General features: G+C 38.7%; 1 protein-coding gene and 1 long non-coding RNA gene across 4 annotated transcripts in view; one reads left to right on the top strand and one right to left on the bottom strand.

The window, feature by feature from the left end:
• The window catches only part of LOC311258654 (phosphatidylinositol 3-kinase regulatory subunit gamma-like), a 15,791-nt gene extending 3,316 nt beyond the window's left edge, over positions 1 to 12,475 (top strand). For 2 of the 3 annotated variants that reach the window (XM_084355141.1, XM_084355140.1), the window contains exons 2-12: positions 206 to 941; positions 3,209 to 3,361; positions 4,281 to 4,386; positions 4,487 to 4,585; positions 5,785 to 5,965; positions 6,311 to 6,436; positions 6,587 to 6,729; positions 6,870 to 7,046; positions 8,431 to 8,502; positions 8,985 to 9,146; positions 10,337 to 12,475. In XM_084355141.1, the coding sequence (XP_084211267.1) occupies positions 704 to 941; positions 3,209 to 3,361; positions 4,281 to 4,386; positions 4,487 to 4,585; positions 5,785 to 5,965; positions 6,311 to 6,436; positions 6,587 to 6,729; positions 6,870 to 7,046; positions 8,431 to 8,502; positions 8,985 to 9,146; positions 10,337 to 10,526 (1,647 nt within the window). In that variant the 5' untranslated portion in view covers positions 206 to 703 and the 3' untranslated portion in view covers positions 10,527 to 12,475. The remainder of the gene's footprint in view (positions 1 to 205; positions 942 to 3,208; positions 3,362 to 4,280; positions 4,387 to 4,486; positions 4,586 to 5,784; positions 5,966 to 6,310; positions 6,437 to 6,586; positions 6,730 to 6,869; positions 7,047 to 8,430; positions 8,503 to 8,984; positions 9,147 to 10,336) is intronic. The other variant, XM_084355142.1, reaches the window with a different exon arrangement.
• Positions 1 to 19,853, bottom strand: part of LOC311258656 — a 26,838-nt gene extending 6,985 nt beyond the window's left edge. The window contains exons 1-2 of the long non-coding RNA XR_014622765.1: positions 19,312 to 19,853; positions 6,818 to 6,969 (exon numbers count right to left, since the gene is read on the bottom strand). This is a non-coding gene — a long non-coding RNA (uncharacterized lncRNA). The remainder of the gene's footprint in view (positions 1 to 6,817; positions 6,970 to 19,311) is intronic.

Below are 19,853 nucleotides of genomic sequence, written 5' to 3'. Positions count from 1 at the left end.
TTTTCATTTTAAATCACAAAGGAAAAACCCTTTTCCGAAAGTCGATGCTAAAATGATTCTGTGCAGCCCTAGTGCAGATATATAACTCTATTATATGGCCAGATGTTAGCATGCAAAAAAACAAAACAAAAAAAAAAGCAAAAAAGTGCATATTTTCCCATTTCTATCACACTGAATCTGAAACTTTGTGCCTTTTTTGTTTTAGGTTTTCTGATATGAAATGAAGCATGAGTCCTTGAGGAAGAAATCCGACAGTCGTGCTCCAGTCCGTCACTCTCCAGTGGGTTTACAGCTCAATAAATAGTGTCAGGGTGTCTATGAGGGAGGCACTCAGCTGTTCAGAAACCAACTGTGGTTGTTCTGGGTAGCTCCCAGGTATGAAGCCCTTTAAGCGAATGACTGTGAAGCAGAAAAGTGCTCGACTATAGAGAATTCTGACTGAGTATATAAAAGTAAAAACTCAGGATCTACTGGCAATGTCATCGCTCTGCTCTGTGATGAGGTTAAACCGTGGGTTCAGGCTGAGGAACATGCTCTACCTCCACAACACAGGGCAACCTTGAACTCTGCACCGTCACCCTCTCTATCCTCAGCCATGAGTATAAGCTGATAGTATGTGATCATCAGCACCGTGGCACCTACCATCCTGCTACTTCAGCACCTTAACAAAACTTAGCAGGACAATTCAGTCAATGTTGTGAAAATGGCAGAGGAGGGTTTCGAGCTCAGAGCGGAGGACAACGATCTCCCAACGTCATCACTCGCATGCCTCCATCTCAGGGACGAGGCTGTGGTCATCAACGAGGGCACCAACCATATGGTGGATAATCCTGAGCCCCAATCTGTATTTCCTGTGATGATGTCATCACCGCTTAACCAATCACGACAGCAGATGGACATATCCATGGCTACTAGGCCTGAGCCTTCACCAGCAGTTCAAGGTAAGATAAAAGGTGCAATACAAATCATTTGTAAGCATCGATACTGATATTTTGGCGATAACACTTATTCTGATGCATTTGATCAATTATAATAAACAGATGAAAATGATGATGCAGAAACATTGTCACAGAGGTGCTGGCTTTGCATCATTTCATCCTCTTTTGTGCAAAACGTTTTCAAACCAAACTACTGTTTAGTCTTCAGACATGCTGAACACTGCAAATGTATCTGATGCTAATATATCCAAAACAATATGTGTAACTGTTTCTGCACGTTAAGCATCGAGTATTAGTTGACCAGCAGTTAGAACCATTTTAAGGCCTAGATTATCATTTGATTCTCATGAAACATAATGAGTGTGTATGAAAATAGTAGTTCTTTGATTAAAAAAAAAAGAAAAAAGGAGATACAATGACAGCGTACATAAAAAAAATAATGAGTAAGTCAACTAAAAAACCCAAGAAGCATTGCTGTCAGACACATCCAGTCAGTGGGAAATTAAAACTTTGTAGAATCCAGTTAAGACGTCCAGCAGTTTGAATTTGTGATTTTGGTCAATTTTTAAATAAATGAATTGATTATGAGGCATTACATTGCTTTTAGACTGTAAAGTTGAAGTTTTCTCAGATTGTCACAGGTCTGATATGCATCTTCTGCTGGCACTGTTGCATTTGGAATAGTAACGGAGGCTGTTGATTTCTCAGAAACACAGTCAAACCTTTTCTAATTAATGACTACAATAGAAGACTACTACAGGAGACCATTATGCTGTAATTAACTGCTTTCATGATCATGATTAATCTGCTGGTTACTATCGTGATTTGCCTATTAATCATTTAGAGTTTAAAATATTAGATGCCATCAAATGTGGCATCTTCAAAAAAAATATTCAGTTTATTATGAAAAAAGACAAAGAAAAGCAAATACTCACAATTGAGAGGTTAGGACTATGGAATGTTTAAACAACTAGAGTGGCACTCAGTAGAGTGCATACCTCCACCAAGGCCCAACTGTCACCTTTACTTGAATCAAGCCTAACCACTGTTGTTACCTTTCTGAATCCCCATTATTTACATTGTAGGTAGCTGCAGGTTTCTACCCCTATCTGTTACCTATAGCGACTGGAGAAAGACCCCCCTTTATAAAAAAAAAAATGTTTAAAATCCCCTAGATGCATAGATACCAGCCACCTAAATACGCCTAATGTTAATGAAGTCTATTCTGGGCCAAGACCCATCCTCAGCCCAGCTTTGTGGAAATGCTGCCTGTTGACAAACCAACAAACTAACCAACAGACACAGTTGAAAACATAAACTCCTTGGCAGAGGTATTAAATAAATTATTGCAATATTTGCAAATACATTTTGTGATGACTTAACGATTCATCGACAAATTATTTCTGCTCTAGACAACAATATTTTCACAAACTCAAAGAGAAATGGTAATAGTTGGGATCACATGGGTTAAGGGCTTGGTGAGTTGAACGATTCACCTTCGCTCAAGATTTACTGCAGCTTTTATTAGGTTTTTATACCAGGCAAGTTTTGACAGAGCTTCAATGTTTGTGGGACCTGGGTTAATGAGTTTACGCCCTTTCTAATTTTACAACAGCATACATATGATTCCTCGAACATGCAGCACTGTCTGCTGCAGCGATTTAATGCATCTCTAGGCATGCCATCACAAGTGCTGAAGGGATGATTTACATCACCTGCTAACAGCACGCCCTTCACAACACACATGCAACGGCACATTTGTGCATAGCCACATACTGGTAAACGCAACAACTTCACACATAAATGTAATGCTTTCAGGAAATGCCTGACAGGCAGGTTCCCCCCTTCCCTGCCTCCCTAATGCCACATTAACACACAGGGACAATAAACACAAACGGGCACAGTGGCATATCAGCTCGAGTCCTTCAGGCCCACATGGCATCTCGCTGCAGACAGCTGTTGTTTGTTAGGCGAGGCGAGGCGAGGCAAGGCGAGGTCGAGCACCAAGCAGCACTGACTCTGGCTGAGTGTGCCTGAGTGTTGAGGAGTGCCCGTTCTGGTATTTTAGGCAGTCAGACAGTGTCACCTGTCAGCAGACTAGTCTGGACAGAGTCTCCCACATGGTGCAAGACTAAGCAACACAAATGATATCTCCCTCTGGAGTCCTTGTCAGTGGGCCAGCAGTGTGTGCTGAACAGCCACAAAGTGCAGATAGCCACATACAGACTGGCCTCAACTGACATCAGGAGTAACACTGGGACACTGTGCAGTTGATTTTGCAGAGTTCTTGGAGCCGGAGATGGGCCAAAACGACAGCGAGGCTCAGTCTCACACCCTGACAGCGTTCCTTCAGGACCCTTCCTCCCCTGTTGATCCTGATGATGTGTTTCCTGCCCTGAGAACCAACATTGCAAAGGAAGGAGGTACTCTCCACCATCTCTTTGTTCTGCTTGTTAGATGTGAAACAGATCTTTTGTAGCATATTTAAATCGCCTTTGTTCTAAAATAAGGAAAATAAGGAGTGTGAGCACAAACTGCTACTGTTTGTAATTAGTTTTCTTAATACAAGTTAGTGTTGTCATGATACTGGAAATTCTTACCTTGATACAATACCTTGAAAAATATCTATATTCAGCACCATCTTAGATTTTTATTAAAAGATAAATATAACAAGGCTATGACATAACGACATATTACTTTTCTTTTCTTTGTGGCAGTGAACAGCAAAAAAGACTTAAGTAAACATGAACTTTTGACAAACAATGATTTTTTCCCCCTTTTTCTTTAGATTAGGCCTTTAGAAATACTGTGCATGTCAAATTGTGCAGCTAAGCAAAGTGTATTTTGCTGGAAGCTGGAAAATTTATATTGAAACTGTTTCAGATATTCAGAATCAATATGTATTTATATATCGATATCGTTCACAACACTAATGCAAGCATCCTTCATATTTGTAGCTCAATTACCTGTTTTGTAATTTTATCATTTTAGAAATCAAACTTGAACACTGGGAATTACTTGCCGTTGATCAATAAGAAGATGACGTTATGTAATGAGTGTAAAAAGGATGGAGAATATGATCATCTTTTATGGATGTAGTTTTTTATACTTAAAAATGGATAGAAGCAACAAGGGTTTTTGACACAGAAAATAAGCCCTGATATCTAAATTCATTTCAGTTCAATTCAATTCAGAACAAGCACGGTTTTATTAATAATAATAAGAGTGAGGATAACAATAAAAAACAACATAAAATAATGCTTGGTAATCCTGCCAATCTCTGTATTTTTGTGTTTGTAACTCTATATTCGTAACCAAAAGTTCTAATCCCTTTGTGGTCAGAACTTCAACCCAAGAACAACATAACCAAAGCAATGGCAGCATGTGGCACCGGCTCTGATGACAACCAATTGTCTGATGCAGAGTGGTACTGGGGAAATATCTCGAGGTAATAATAATGTCACAGTACGTGTTGATGGTTTTCTATGAATTGCTTTTCCTAAAACTCCTACATGTTTAAAACGATACTGTGTTTCGTTGCTGTCCAGAGAGGAAGTAAATGAGATGATGAGAAACACTCCTGATGGCACATTCCTGGTCCGAGATGCTTCCAGTAAGGCTAAGGGGGAATACACTCTCACACTAAGGTAACTACTTTTAAAGTCTATTTTGTGACATGTACACAAACTGTACAGTTTTCATGTGGGCTCTGCATGACTTATAAAGTGTTCTTATCCTTTGAGCCGCTGTTAACATAATAATTATCAGTGCTCTGTATGGAAAGGGTATGATCGACCCAACTTGCATACATGTGGTCAGAGATCAGTTAATAGTTCCTGGTTTCAAAGTCTTAATTTAGTTTTACTGGTTTAAAAAGGTAACTTTAGACATGGCCTGGTTTCTGGCCAATTTTAGCTGAATAAGGGCAGTCTGGGTTTCTGATTCAAAGCTTTGTTGATTAGCATCTGGCGCAGACACCAGCGGTCAGCAACATAACACCCTCCTGTCTACAGACGGTTTCTTTCAGTCGTGTTTTTCTAGTCACCCCTCTCACATTTGTCTGAAGGAAGGCACACGCTCCAACTTCAGTCAACGCTGTCTACACTGTCTTCTTTACACTTGGCACCTGCTTTATACACGTCTGCGGCCCAAAGCTCCTATTAGATTTTAAGTCTATATAATTTGAGTGTCCACTGGGCTGTTATTTTTAAAACTTCCTTTCTGAGAGCACAATAAGACTGTTATTGAACAGACCCAGTTTAGACAGTAATTGAAAACTTATTTGCTGCTTTCAGTCCCATGTCAATGTAAAAAAGGTGTTAATTTGGATTATGAGATGATACTGTGTTGTATGGATGTTAGTATCCAGGTAGAGGTCTGTGCAGGACTATGGTTGGGTGTTGAAGACAAAGCATTTACATGAGTTGGTTAAGCCCAATAAGAAGTGCGTACCATACTTCCATATCTGAAATTCATCCCACACTGATCCCACAAGTTTGATGCTGACCGGCTGCTCCTGTCCGCATTAGAGTAAATATATCTCACACCAGCAACACTTGTGCTAGAGTTCTGCAGGGCCCGTAAAATTTTTGGATCACACACCAGGCACGTGAAATGTCCACTTGCCAAAGTATTTAACTTAAAAGAATCCAAAGTATTTGTGAAGCTCCATTTTTTTTCTTCTTTTATTCTAAAGGGGAAACAAATCTTACTGTTACTTGCTTCACCATCAGATATTCAATTTGAAGTAAACAGAGAGTGGGGAGTGTTGAGAGGGGTATTTTTTTTTTTGTGCTTCAGTGGGAGTATTGGCAGTTTGGTGTGAGTTATACTCTCACTTTTGCAGAAAAGACGGCTCCAACAGATTGATAAAAATTTTCCATCAAGAAGGGAAGTACGGTTTCTCTGAGCCACTGGCCTTTCCCTCTATGGTGGACCTGATCCAGTATTACCAGAACAAGTCATTGGCCCAGTACAACTCTAAACTGGACACGCGGTTACTGTACCCCATATCAAGATACCAGCAGGTGGGTTTATGAGGCCTTGAGCTGTGAATGTGCACTGTCTTATATTACAACAATTATTCTGCGCTTTTATTAATTTACTTGTACAATTACTAAATACAAAGATGTAATTCTTTGATCTATTTATTATAGAGGTTTATTGTTATTGTCCTGGTTTTACTTGAAATTCTGTTGGCTTATATGTGGTTTTGTCTGCATTAGAACTGGATGGATATTGAACATGGAAGCAATTTGACATTGTCAAATGTCACATTCTCCAACCTTTTGTTATGGTCATTTAGATCAGACTTATAGGAGCTTTAAAAATGGACCTGGTCCTAAATATATTTTACATTCTTGTCTGTAAAGCAGCAGGTTGTGATGGAAGTTGACATTGATGCAGTTGGACAGCAGCTGAGGATATTCCAGGATCAATACAAAGAGAAGAGCAAAGAGTATGACCATCTGTATGAGATGTTTAATCAAACTGCCCAGGTACAACAGCATCCTTATCACTGAGACTCCATTTTACTACACAAATCTGTGGTTTTATTGGTTTAGAGTTATATATATTTTACTTCCAAATTCTTTACCACAGCACAACCTTGACAGTAAAAGTAAAGATTTGCGTCCTCTCCTCTCTAGGAACTGCAGAGCAAGCGGACAGCCATAGAGGCTTTCAGTGAAATCATTCGGATCTTTGAGGAGGAGTGTGAAACTCAAGAACGCTACAGCAAGGAGTACATCGACATGTTTCTCACATTAGACAGCAGTACAGAGACTGACAGGTATGCTTCCTAATGCCAACCCCTTTTTCTGATTCCAAAATGTCAGTTTTTGTGTATTTTATAATGGAAAAAAAAAAATCATACTCACAACAAGCTAGCAGAATTATTCACTGAAATTGCTCCTCTTATTCCTCCTCCAGGATTCAAAACAATTCAGATGAGCTACAGTCAAGGGTGGAGGAGATCCACAGCAGCAAGAAGAAATTGGAGGAGGAGCTGAGGACGAAGGCTCTGGCTCACCTGGAGGTCGACAAAAAAATGAACAGCATGAAGCCCGACCTTGTGCAGCTCAGGAAGATCAGAGATCAATACCTGCTGTAAGTTCAACCCTTTAGCAAATGATCATGATCTAAATTTTTTACTGATGGAGAAAGATTCTCGTCCTTTACTGGCCTGTGATTTCATGTTTGCTCCTAAAATAGTCTTTTCTACTAACTATATATTGAAATATATATCAAGCACATGATAAAGGGCGAAAAAGGCCAAAAAAAAAGAAGCTTTGTGCGCAGCGTACACTGCAGAGCAAGAGGTGCTTGCAACCATAGAAATAAAAATATATTCAGAATAAATTAAACACGAGTTAAATTGACCGTACTTTTCTGTATCAAGCAGGTACATCAGTCGTCATTCATTGTCTCACAAATCTGTCTGCATATCAGGTGACCCCACATGTGGTCCCAAACCCCAGTGCAAATTAGGTGTGTTAACATGACTCTGTTTAGTTAGCTGACAGGCTAACATGAGATGAAATCCATCTGAGATATCACTGATAAAATGTTTGGTTCAGAACAGTCTGTCACATACCAATGACACAGCTGAGTTGTAAACATAGAAAAAGCAATCAGCTGTTCTCATTGCGCTCATTGACACAGCTGTGGATCTCCAGTATGCTCAGTATGGGGGGTTATTATGACCCTGATGGGAAGAGCTGACTCCTACTCATTTCTTTCTTCAGTAAATTCAAAGAAGCAGATGTAGCCTATTCATGTTTTGACTATGACTGAAAAGTTTACACTCTCAGCCTTGAGTCTCTACACAGACAGGTGCTGTCACTTTATAGAAATACAGCAAGACTCGAGGTCTGATAAAGCTGATGACATTATTACTATCCATTACCAACTCTTTAATGTAGGAAAATTCATCTTTCTTTGGATGGTGCCCCACAGATGTGTTGTCGAAATACAAAAACACTACAATCAAGAACTACACTGGACACTAATATAAACTGCCTTTTGTGAAGTTCTCTTGTCTTGTGAGAAGAGCCTGCTGTCTCATCTTCAGGATTATATTTAATATAATAAAAAGAGAAGAACTGATAGGGTACTAGGAGTGACATTGCCATGATATCGGATGTCCAAATCAGTTTTAGAATGTTTTTTGTTGTTGTACACGTAACAACGCAACATCAAAAAAGAGGCAAAAGACTGGTAAAGAGCAAGAAACAGAACTCTGGCGTTTAATTAGTCTCAAAACCCAAACAGATAAAGACCTGGTGCATGCACGTGATCCGAGAACAGGTTCTGCAAGCTGAAAAAGTGTCCTTGCAAGCATGTGTCAAGCTGTGACTTTAAATATTCACGGGTAATTCTCAGTGAAGCTTTGAAGCTCAAAATATTGTATGGTTGAGTCCCATAGGGTACATCTTTCAGAATGCTTCGCACATACTGCAGCCTGTTTTACTAAGTTTTGTTTATGTTTCAGCTGGCTCACCCAGCAAGGCACTAGACAGAGCCAGATTAATGACTGGCTGGGCATCAGGAACGAAGAAGAAGAGTGAGTATCTTCATCTATCCAGGTCAACTGAGGTTATAGTTTTTAAATCAAAACAAAAAAGGATTTTTTTTTTCACATCATACAATCTGCCACTCACTAGAACCTGAATCATGCTTCTATATGTAAATGTATTTAAATATCCGTACCATGAACCATCGAGTACTTCAGCAAAGAAAATACATAGCACACAAACATGTGTTTCAACAATACATATTACAAAATGGCCTAAATGCATCTGTCCAACAGTGCTTGTATGCAACTCTTCTGTTGGTAAGATCAATTGGCACAGGTAAGTGGCAAAGAACCCAGGTTCAGTTGGCCACGTTTGTATGAAGGACAGGTCAAGACATTCACCTGCTAAAGCTTTAGATAAGAAATTAGTACTGATAGCTGTGAGAGGCATGGCATCTTAAGAGAATTGTATGTTTTAAAAATCTATTTCCTAACAAATCTAACTCTTCTACCTCCCTATCATTCCCTAGCCCGTACACCCTGGCAGATGATACCCACCAGGAGGAGAGGAGCTGGTATGTTGGCGGTATGAGACGAAAGGAGGCCGAGGAGCTGCTAAGGGGGAAGAGGGATGGGACCTTCCTCATCAGAGACAGCCAGACTCAGAGAGGCTCCTTTGCCTGCTCTGTTGTGTGAGTACATTACACTTTGCATCTTTTAGGCATTCAAAATTCAATTAATCAGGGCTCCTGACTTTTTCATTTAGGTACACTAGCATATAATTTAGGTGCAACCAATAAATGTTAATGGGTTTGTTGAGTTGTGTACTTACAATAGCCCAAATATTTCCAACAATGTTCAAACTCAGAGAAATCCATGAGCGTACTCAAGTTAATGGTGCGTTTCAGTAGCTCGCTGCTGCTTCTTCCGTGATAGGGAAGTCGGCGAACAAGACTACATTTAAAGGAAAACTACAGTTTTTTACAACCTGGACCTTATTTCTGGCAAAATATATTATCATTTACTCACCCAGATAACTTTGGTGTCATTTGGCGTCGTTCGGACGAAATTAGATCCAGTGGAGCGCCGCGTATATCCATATAATGCGAGTGATCCGGGCACCGAAGCGCAGCCTCTATGAGCATTATCTGCCACGAAACTAGTTCATTTCACCAATATTTTGTCACGATACGCTAGTGCTATTCCCCTCTGAGTCCGGGCTTGTCTGTTATCAACATCCGGGGTATGTAGGTTGACCTACTACCTCTGACCTGGAAGATGTCGTCTCTGAGCTGCGCACGCACCCGCGACAGCCGGCTTGTTTACCTGTAGCTGCTACTGCTAGTTTGACCCCGGAGGTTGATAACAGACGAGCCCGGACTCAGAGGGGAATAGCACTAGCGTTTCATGACAAAATATTGGTGAAATGAACTAGTTTCGTGGCAGATAATGCGTTATATAGAGGCTGTGTTTCGGTGCCCTGTCACTCGCATTATATGAATATACCGGCGCTACACTGGATCTAATTTCGTCCGAACGACTTCAAATGACACCAAAGTTATCTGGGTGAGTAAATGATCATATATTTTGCTAGAAATAAGGTCCAGGATGTAAAAAACGGTAGTTATCCTTTAAGGTGAATAAAACTTAAAAACATTATCTCATTCTGCCACGCACACGTGCTGCTCACGCAGGCAGTGTGTTCAGCCGGTTACAGTACAATAACACCCGAAAACAGAGTTCAGTATCAGTTTCTCTGCAAATGTCTTTTGTTTTGATAGAAAGTTAGATATTGCACAATTTCAAAACTACCCTAAAAACATCCATATTATTATCACTTGTTGTGTTGTGCATAGAAAGTGACAAATTTCCTCTCATGCAGTGTGGATGGGGAGGTGAAGCACTGTGTGATCAACAGGACGTCCACAGGTTATGGCTTCGCTGAGCCCTACAACCTGTACTCATCGCTGAGAGAGCTGGTCCTCCACTATCGACACACATCCCTGATCCAGCACAACCAGCAGCTGAATGTAACCCTGGCCTGGCCCGCTCTCAGCCAGCAGCCCAGCTGAGACACACCAGCATGCCACCCTGATGGCACTTTCCCAAAGCTTCACCGTATTAGCACTGAGGACGCACCAATATGGACACAGTTACCACCAGGCTTTAACAGAGAACCGGTTAGTGTTGTCACCATACGAGAAAAACAATACTCACATTTAGATGTCTAAAAATCCTACACTGGTAAAAACTTTCCTGAGTAACAATCACTGAAATTGCTTAGCAAAGTTATGATTTGAACAACAGCAGTTTTAAAGACGTTTAGGTCAATGTCAGCTTTATCAATTAACTGCAATAGAGGAATATGTAGCTCCTAGCATCAGCCAGACAGCTGTTATCCTCTAATCTACTTTCTTTATTACAGCTATTATTACAAATATTGAAAATCCCATTTAATTGCCATTTGCACAAACAGCTTGCACAACAAAATTGGGATTAAGTACTTAGCAATTACAGCATTAAACGTTGAATTAAATCTTTTGCAGCAGTACTGAGGTAGTACTGACAACAATAGTACTGGTATCAGTGAGTTTTCCAAATTAATGGAAGTTATCCACTATTCCAGACACTACATGTTTCAGGATTTTTTTCCTGAAAGGCAAGCACAAGAAATTCAAGAAAATCAAGTTTCATACCGTTAAGTTACAGTCAAAGTCATTCTTGCCTTCTCTTAAATATTTCAAAACAATTTTATCCAACAATCCAAATGAATGCTCCATATTGTGCTGTACCTGACATCAGACAGTACGTAGTACTCCAAGTCTAATTCACTTCTTAGGAATTTGTTCAATCGCTCCACCTGTACATTTCTTAAATCCATATGTAATCAGTGCAGTTGCAGTGTTTAGGTGCTACTGGGAAACTGAGCTCAGGATGGGACTCTGTACTACCCAGCAGCACATATGCATTATGGGTAGTAGAGACACACAAGCACTTTATCCAAAACAAGACACACACAGACAGAGATGGGAACTGTGCACCGAAATACTGACTTCACATATGATGTTGCTGGTTTAGAAAAAGGTGAAAGTATTTATTTTAGTGATCAGGAATATAAAAGTTATTTTCTTACTGACATCAGTGTTCACTCAGTGGTAATTAAACTCATGTCCAGTCTTCATCCTGCACATTTATCTTCAGGACATTAAAAATGAATTTGTGAATTCTACCTCTGGGGTGTATTTATGCTTCACAGCATTGCCATTATAGCAACTTTATTCAACATTATTCTAATGGCAGATGTTGATTTTGTTTGTAGAAAAATTGGACAATCACTGTAAAGTTTGAGGAATCTTTGTGTTGCTTTAAGCTCAACTCGTTAATATCTCAAGTGTTAGTAAAACTATATGAGCGTGTATTTACTGTGAAGTAGCACAAGGCAAATACTGAAAGCATTTCTGTGTGTTGTGTACATACCAATCCAAAAAAAAAGCACAGTTTCTTAGGTATATGTGAGATTTCAGTCTGGTTCAGATCGGTCTTTGATGAGTCAGACAGGTGTTTGTAATGATTCTGTTTTGTTCTTAGGATTTTGGTTGGAGTCAGTGATCCAAGAGCTTTGATAAAATCCTGGATTTGTAGTGATAATAGAAAGTATTTTCAGATTTCGGGTTCTGGTTGAAAAGTGCCCTTAAGTGTTCTTGTTCCAGCCAGTATAATTTCCTTTGTGTTACCCTCAGGACAGGTGTCTCGTCCCGTACATAAGACAATGTTGTATTTAACCAAACACTGATGTTGTCTCTAGCTGGACACAAGGCAACAACAGCACAAGTACAAGGAGAGTATAATTATCAAAGATGGTTGCTTTAATATAACTCACTGCTTTTAAGCATCAGATTTAAATCAATATATTTAATCATTTTGTAAAAGTGATTATTCCCCCCGCAGTTGCCAACTGAATTTACATCACACTTGTTATGAGAAGCTGCTGACATGACATAGGCCTGTAAATGTTTGTACTCCAAACTAATCAGGAAAACAAAGAATTTAGATAGTTGTTACATTTTAGCCCGAACCAAGTACAGCTAGAAACTTGAAAAATAAAGACACAGACGCTAAAAATGTATATCAGAATTATACATAGTATAAAAATACTGTTACTTCAACTTCGTCACATAAAGACTTATGATTGACCAAACAGGTGTAAAATTATTAAAATGACTGCTTGAATTATGCAGCCATTTTAACCAGCTTTGCTGGCAAATGAGCTACCAACTAACAAGCTGTGATTCCAGCTATAGTGGACCAAATAAGAGTATATTACCATAAAATGTGAGAAAATTATGATATTTCATTTCACTTGTTAGTTAAGTGTTGGTACACAGCCTTCTGTGTTAGGTATAATCAAAATGGTTTTGGAAAATTACATTTATAATGATAAATATCATTTTGAAATGAAAATTGTTTACATTTCAGCCTGGAGGGACTAACAAGGACTCCTTTGATAGTGCACTTTGTGAGCAGAAATGAAGTGGCGCTTGTGGGTTACAGTGATTCATTCAAATTATTTTTATAGGAAAAAAATAGATAGTGACTAAATATAGCCAGTATAGGTTGCCCGTTAATTTGATAAGCATCTATGAATCGTTGCTTTAAATTTTGTCACTGGTTTGATAACAATTTTTCCTAGTTCAAGTATTTTTTCTGTTCAATGGGTCACCTAAAATGCACTTCTATCTGCGGTCATTATTACGCGTATGTACATTTGAAGTTATGAGTTTAATGCCATTAAGGGAGTTGGAAAAAATTAGTCAAGTTCCTACTTCGTGGCAGTGAAAAGGTGTAAATGTTTGATTTTGCATGCCACTGTTGTGTAAAGGATAACCTAGGTATTAGATGTATTACTAATCACATTATGGACATCATGGGTGGGTACTGTTTTGATATCGGTTCTGGTACTATAAGTTCACCACCAGCTATAAAAGATATGTTTTGTTACCCTTCCTTGATTTGGTTAGCCGTAATCTGTGATATACTCAACTTTTTCTCTCATTTTTGTTGTGTTTTTGTTTTGTTTTTTGCTTTGTCTCCATCATTGGTGCTAAGCACTCATTGCTGTAGTTTTCCTAAAACACACCTCTCCAAGGTCACGTGTCAGTCATACAGTACGGGTGATACTGCAAATGGAAAAGCTTTCTTGTGGGGTTGTGATCTGTTGTACTTGTAAACCCAAAAATCTGAGATAAAGTATTGCACCTTAGTAACATGTCAGGCGTTATCTTGCACAGAATGTGGACACAGCGTGCCACAACCACTAGATGGCAGTGCAAGCCGGACTAAACCTTTGTTATGTTACTCCTTAAAGCAAAGAAGCAAATTTTAAAATTGTGATCAGCAGTTCATACTGTTTTGTAATACTCAGTGCTTATGTTCAAGCAGTACTACACTTTGTGTATGTGTAGAAATTAGGACTCTGTAACAGTGGTGTAGTCTAAAATAAAATAGAGGGAATACTGGTAAGGGACACATCACTCACATCGACTGTTGAGCTTTCATTTTTGTTAGTCTAAATTTATTAATTTAAAACACTTTTTTTTTAAAAATCTTATTGTAAATTGTTACACAGTAGACATGGGTGGATGCACCTAAATGACTATTATTATAGAAATGGTGCACGTCTCGAATGTGAAACTTAATCTTAGGCATCTGTTCCTCTGTCATTTAGGATATCTGTATATTTTTTTACTTTTTGCACACTGAACATCTTAATTGGGTTTCAATTAAGTCCATAACTTGGAATATACTATAAATGTGAATTTGAAAAGCAACTTTACAATTCCCAGTTAATTATGCAGCAGGAATACAGAAAAAGCTTTTATGTGCACAAACATAGACTACACCACTGCTCTAGATTTGAAGCATAGCATTTGCACACAAGTATCTCATATGAGGTGGAGATACTATGACTATCTTCATGTACATCCACCCTGTTACTGAAGCAGGTGGACATGTGGTGCTGCTAACTATGGACAAGTTGCTGATGAGATTGATATGTCATAGCACTGATAAAGCACTGATGAGTTTTTATGGGTTTTCAAACATTTTTTGTCTCTAATAGAGTGACCACTTAGTAGTATTTAGTTCTGTAAAGTCAGACATTTGTCACTGTGTGTGCACAATCTGGGTCTTTTTCTGTTTGTACTGTCTCTTTTTGCAACCTTACTGTTTTATCATTGTGCAAACTAAAATTAATTAGAGACATACCGAAAACACACTACAAAATGATCACTGTAGGAGAATAACTGGTGTCTCATATCATAAAATGTGTCATGAAGTACTTGCAGATGCAATCATGTTAAGTCGTTCTCTGTCAAATTAATATTTATATTATAGGTTTCCAGGTGCTAGCTATCTTGGTAAGCTATTAGGCTAGCTTGCCGATCTTTCAACATCGTAAATGGCATGTTTATGAATAATGAGAGGAAAAATTAGTGTTTGCTTTTTATGTTTTTATTTTTAGAGTCCTGTTTTCTTTATTTAAATTTGCCAGTTTAGTAGCATCTCACCAAGGAGGTTTAAAATCAATGAGATCTGTTCTTATTTCAGATTTCTTTTGTGCCGGATACAGTGGTTTATGGCATGGAAGATTGAGTCAGCCAAACTGGTGTATGATGCTGACTTCAAATAATTAAGACCCAATTGGATGTCCTTAGGAAGGACTTCCAGTTTTGTTAATCAAGTCCATTAACCTGGGTTGCTGGAATTGATTGAAGATGGAATTGTTTGATAAGCTTGATATGAGGAGATGCAGAAAAGACATGACAGCTATGGTGTACGTGTTGAAAGCTCTGTGGTGTAATGAAATGGTGATGGTTTTATTTGTAATAACGCTAGGTTTAATTCGTAAGGAAGTTCATTTCTAGATTTTGTAGGACTACAGGAAGTAGAGTGTCACAGTTAGAGAAGCAGAGGGTGTGGGCGTGAAAGCTGGGATTGTGGATGGACATGTAAATGTTTGATACGGATACTGTTTAGGTACAACGTTAGACATAGTTAAGTGAAGGAACTGGTAATGTAGGTACAGTATAAGAGGTATATAGATGGGTTTGGTATTATGTTGGAGATAGATAAAGTTAATAAGTATTGGAACAGGGAAGGTTAAGGGTTTTGTGTGGTTATGTGTACGGTAAGAGGAGGGAAGTCGTATGTGCATTCACACTAGGGCTGCACAATTAATCGCAAAATAATTCAAATGTGTCACAAAACAGTGCTTAAATTAAATTTTGTAGTGCTGCAGAGATGCTCTGGCCTACAGATGCTTGTTCTCCAGATGTAATAAAACATGTTTGTTTGGCAGAGACCGGAAGAAATGCCACATCATCATGATTTTACTAGTTTTTCAATGACAATGAAAATTGTGATGTAAAATTAAATCATCCATAATAATCATGAATTATATCGGAATATCTTTATAAATAATCGCAATATGACTTTTTGACCATATCGTGCAGCCCTAGTTCACACACTCCTCAGCTGTCATTCTCCATCAACTCTCTTCCATGCCATAGACACGGTGGGATCTAGCAGTCGAATTTGTCAAACAGAAAACACAACATTTTGGGGGATCAGATTGTTTTAAGGTGGGAAGATCATGAAGGTTTTTCAATGTTTGAAATCTAGTGAACTTATATATTTAGACAGGTTTTGTTTCACTTTGAGATGTGCATATGATCAAATACCTCGACTTGTCTCTGCTTCACATAGTCAACATGGCACTTGTTGAAAATGATGTTTCTGTAACTTTGACTTTTAATTTTCCCAATGTGGCTATATGGACTTGTCTTTCTGCTTTAATCTGAAGCATTTAGCTGCCCTTTGTTAATAGCCTGTTGCTGTGAGAAAATACTGTTATTGTAAATGTTCATTTACTGTACTGATTATGCAACAACATTCAACTTTTTGGAAATAGCTTGTGTTTTCTTTAGGAGTCATATCTGAGGAAAAGTGATGGTTTCAAAAAAAAAATTTTGTTGGTGTGAAACCTGACTTGACCCACTTCAGAACATCATTGTTCATGTATGCACTTTCAGATCCCCAAATAAATTTGAGATGATGGTTAAATGAAAAGTTGTGAGTATATTTTGATAACCTGAGGATTTCAACACACTCCCTTAGCACTGGTGTTGTTGCTGGTGGCCTGGATTAACAATGTATATACACACATCACAAATACCATTTACTAATTACATAATAAACCCAGAGCAAAACTGCTAGATTACACACTACAAAGACTGGAGACACCATGTACTGTGCCACTGTGCCACATGCTGTGGTTTACAAGCATCAGAGCATTTAATGCACATTACTGTTTGTAGTAGTTATACTCCTATCCAGATTATAAAGTTGATGATTTGACATTAATCTGGATTTTTTGGGGATCTTTAAAGCTGGTTTAAAACCCATCTGGAACTGCTGTCAGAGCAAAAAATCCTACAGCCCAAACCTGCAAAAGGGCAGGTTACTAACAGATCAGCATGAAGAGAGTGAACCACATACGCACATTAAATAATTTTCAAATAGGAATGGCATGCTGTCTTAGATTAACTACAAGTGTTGTTATGAATCTGATTTTACATGGAACATGCTGGTAACTACACTTTCTATACAACTCATACAGTATACAACAAAATAAAAATTTGTACACTAAAAAAACAAAAACATGACTTCCCGTTGATTGTTATGCTTTAGGAGTCAGCCAATGTCATCCAGGAAAATCTGAAGTAATTTTACGGGGCATTTATTTAGACATGTTATCAGACAAGATGTTACACAATCAGGAAGACCCTGAAGGATCACCAAACAACGATGAAAGGTTATCAAGACTCCCTTAAAATGTGTTTAATATAACCTTTTTGGTCACTGGTACATGAGAATAAATTTCATGTGTCATTTGAGAAAACACCACAATAACATGGAACGTTGATTTTATGTATGTGTGTTTTTCATTATGACCTTACGTACTTGGAAGTAGGGCTGCACAATTAATCGCAAAATGAAATCGTAATATGACAATATAATATATATAAGTGCAATCGCAATATCTGTCAAAATAAAAAATAAAAATTGTGCAGCCCTACTTGAGAGTTGTAGGTGAAGGATGCAGATTTCCAGCGTCAAAAGTCATACTTGAACAAAAGTAAAGATATTGTGTTAAAAATATTGCTTTGGTAAAAGTGAAAGTCACCCATGCGAATAGTACTTGAGTAAAAGTCTTAATGTATCGACTTAGTTGATTATTCAATATTCAGCATTTTTGTGATTATTGGAATCAGTGGTTTTTTTAAAAAAAGATATATTCAAGAGAAGATGAGTTCGAGAAAGCTCACACAGAGGTCTTTAAAAACTATGTTTTTCTGTTCTGTTTTGGTTCAATAATGAAAGTTTGGTTAAATAATGAATTTATTATAGGTCTTCTGAAAATGTGACCAAATCTGCTGGCTCAAAAATATATATACATTAATTCTAATATTTGGTTAAATGTCCCTCGGTCATTTTCACCTCAATTCGGTCCTTTTGATAGCCATCCACAAGCTTCTGGCAGGCCTCTGGCTGAATTTTTAACCACTCCTCTTGACAGAATCAGCGAAGTTCAACTAAATTTGTTGGCTCCCTGGCACAGACTTGTTTCTTCAGCACAATCGACATGTTCTTGATGGGGTTCAAGTCAGGACTTTGGAAGTCCATTCCAAAACCTCAATTCTAGCCTGATTTAGCAATTCCTTTAGCACTGTTGATGTGTGTTTGGGACCATTGTCCCGCTGGAACACCCAACTGCACCCAAGACCCAATCTTCTGGCTGATGATTTAAGGTTTTCCTGAAGAATTTGGAGATAATCCTCCTTCTTCATTATTCCATTTACTTTCAGCAGATCCACCGGCAGCAAAACAGCCCCACAGCATAATGCTTGACAGTAGGTACGGTGTTCTTGGTGTTGAAGGCCTCACCTTCTCTCCTCCAAAAAACATTGCTGCTCATTGTGGCGAAACCACAAAATTTTTGTTTCATCCGACCAGAGTTTTCGTCCAGAAGGTTTTTTCTTTGTCCATGTGATCAGCAGCAAACTTCAGTCGAGCTTTAAGGTAAGTCAAGCTTTATTTTGGAGCAAGGGCTTCTTTCTTGCACAGCAGCCTCTAAGCCCATGTTGATGCAAAACACACTTGACTGTGGACACTGACACCTGTCGTCCAGCAGCTTCTAATTCATTGCAGACTTGCTTTTGGGTCGACTCTTGACCATTTTGACAAGTTTTCTCCCAGCAGCAGGTGATAGTTCGTGTTTTCTTCCTGATTATGGCAGTGACACAACTGTGCCATGCCTTGCAATCTGCAAAGTAAGTAGTAACTAAAGTAATCAAATAAATGTAGTGGAGTAAAAATACAATACTTGCATAGAAGTATAAAGTAGCAAAAAATGGAAATACTCAAGTAAAGTACAAGTATCTCAAAATTGTACTTTAGTAAAGTACTTGAGTAAATGTGATTAGTTATATTTCATCACTGCAGATCTATGTCGGTAACATAAAAAACTGCCTGATTGAGGTTAACACTACAGTTTTAACTTTTTTCTCATTTTTTGGTCAACTTGAAATCCTTTGTTGTCACTGGGGCTGAGACAAAATCCTGTCAAAGAGCAGGATACCAACGACTGACATCAGAATATAAGAGGTAGGCCTACAACCATGTGGTCAAAGATGAAAACTGAAGAGAAGTTGGACTGGTAGAAGCACGTTGTGCCTGGAAAACACACTGACAATCACCAAACACAGTAGGCTACAGGTATGGTCAACAGAGCCTTACCTTTGAATAAAGCTCTCCTCAGGTCATCAGGCAACTACACAGTTCATGTTGGTCATGTTCCCAGGCTCAGGGAGCATTTCATGTTCCACCTGCTAATGCCGAGTTAATAATCCATTATTTTTTAAGCATTTTGTCCCGGAAACGGCAGTGAAACAGGTCTTTAATCAGAGAACACGAGTTCACACGGTGAATTAATATGTTGACAGCCGGGCTGAGGCTGCTAAGTTGCGGTTCACCTTCTCCTCGTAGCTTTCCTCCCTCCATTTTAGTTACGTGAACTAGCATTGAGCTGCTCAGCTTGTCGTCCTGACCCACCTTGCCCCGTCTCATTTACTGCCTGATATCGTCCACCAGCATCCAGAGGAAATACTTGCTTCAGAGGTTGTCCGTGTCCCAGTGTTTTCACCGAAAAAAAAACAAGTAAACATATGGGGACATTTCGAGTTCCGTTGGGGAGACATTTAGCTAGGTTACAGACTCTGAGCGGTCCAACCATTAGACAGTTGTGGTAATTAAAAAAAGTTGCATATTAGGTGAAAATA

Source organism: Pagrus pagrus (assembly GCF_965226575.1).
Source record: "Pagrus pagrus genome assembly, chromosome: 6".
Taxonomy (NCBI): domain Eukaryota; kingdom Metazoa; phylum Chordata; class Actinopteri; order Spariformes; family Sparidae; genus Pagrus; species Pagrus pagrus.
Note: the sequence above shows the minus strand (reverse complement) of the source record. Positions and strands in the feature narration are given on the sequence as shown.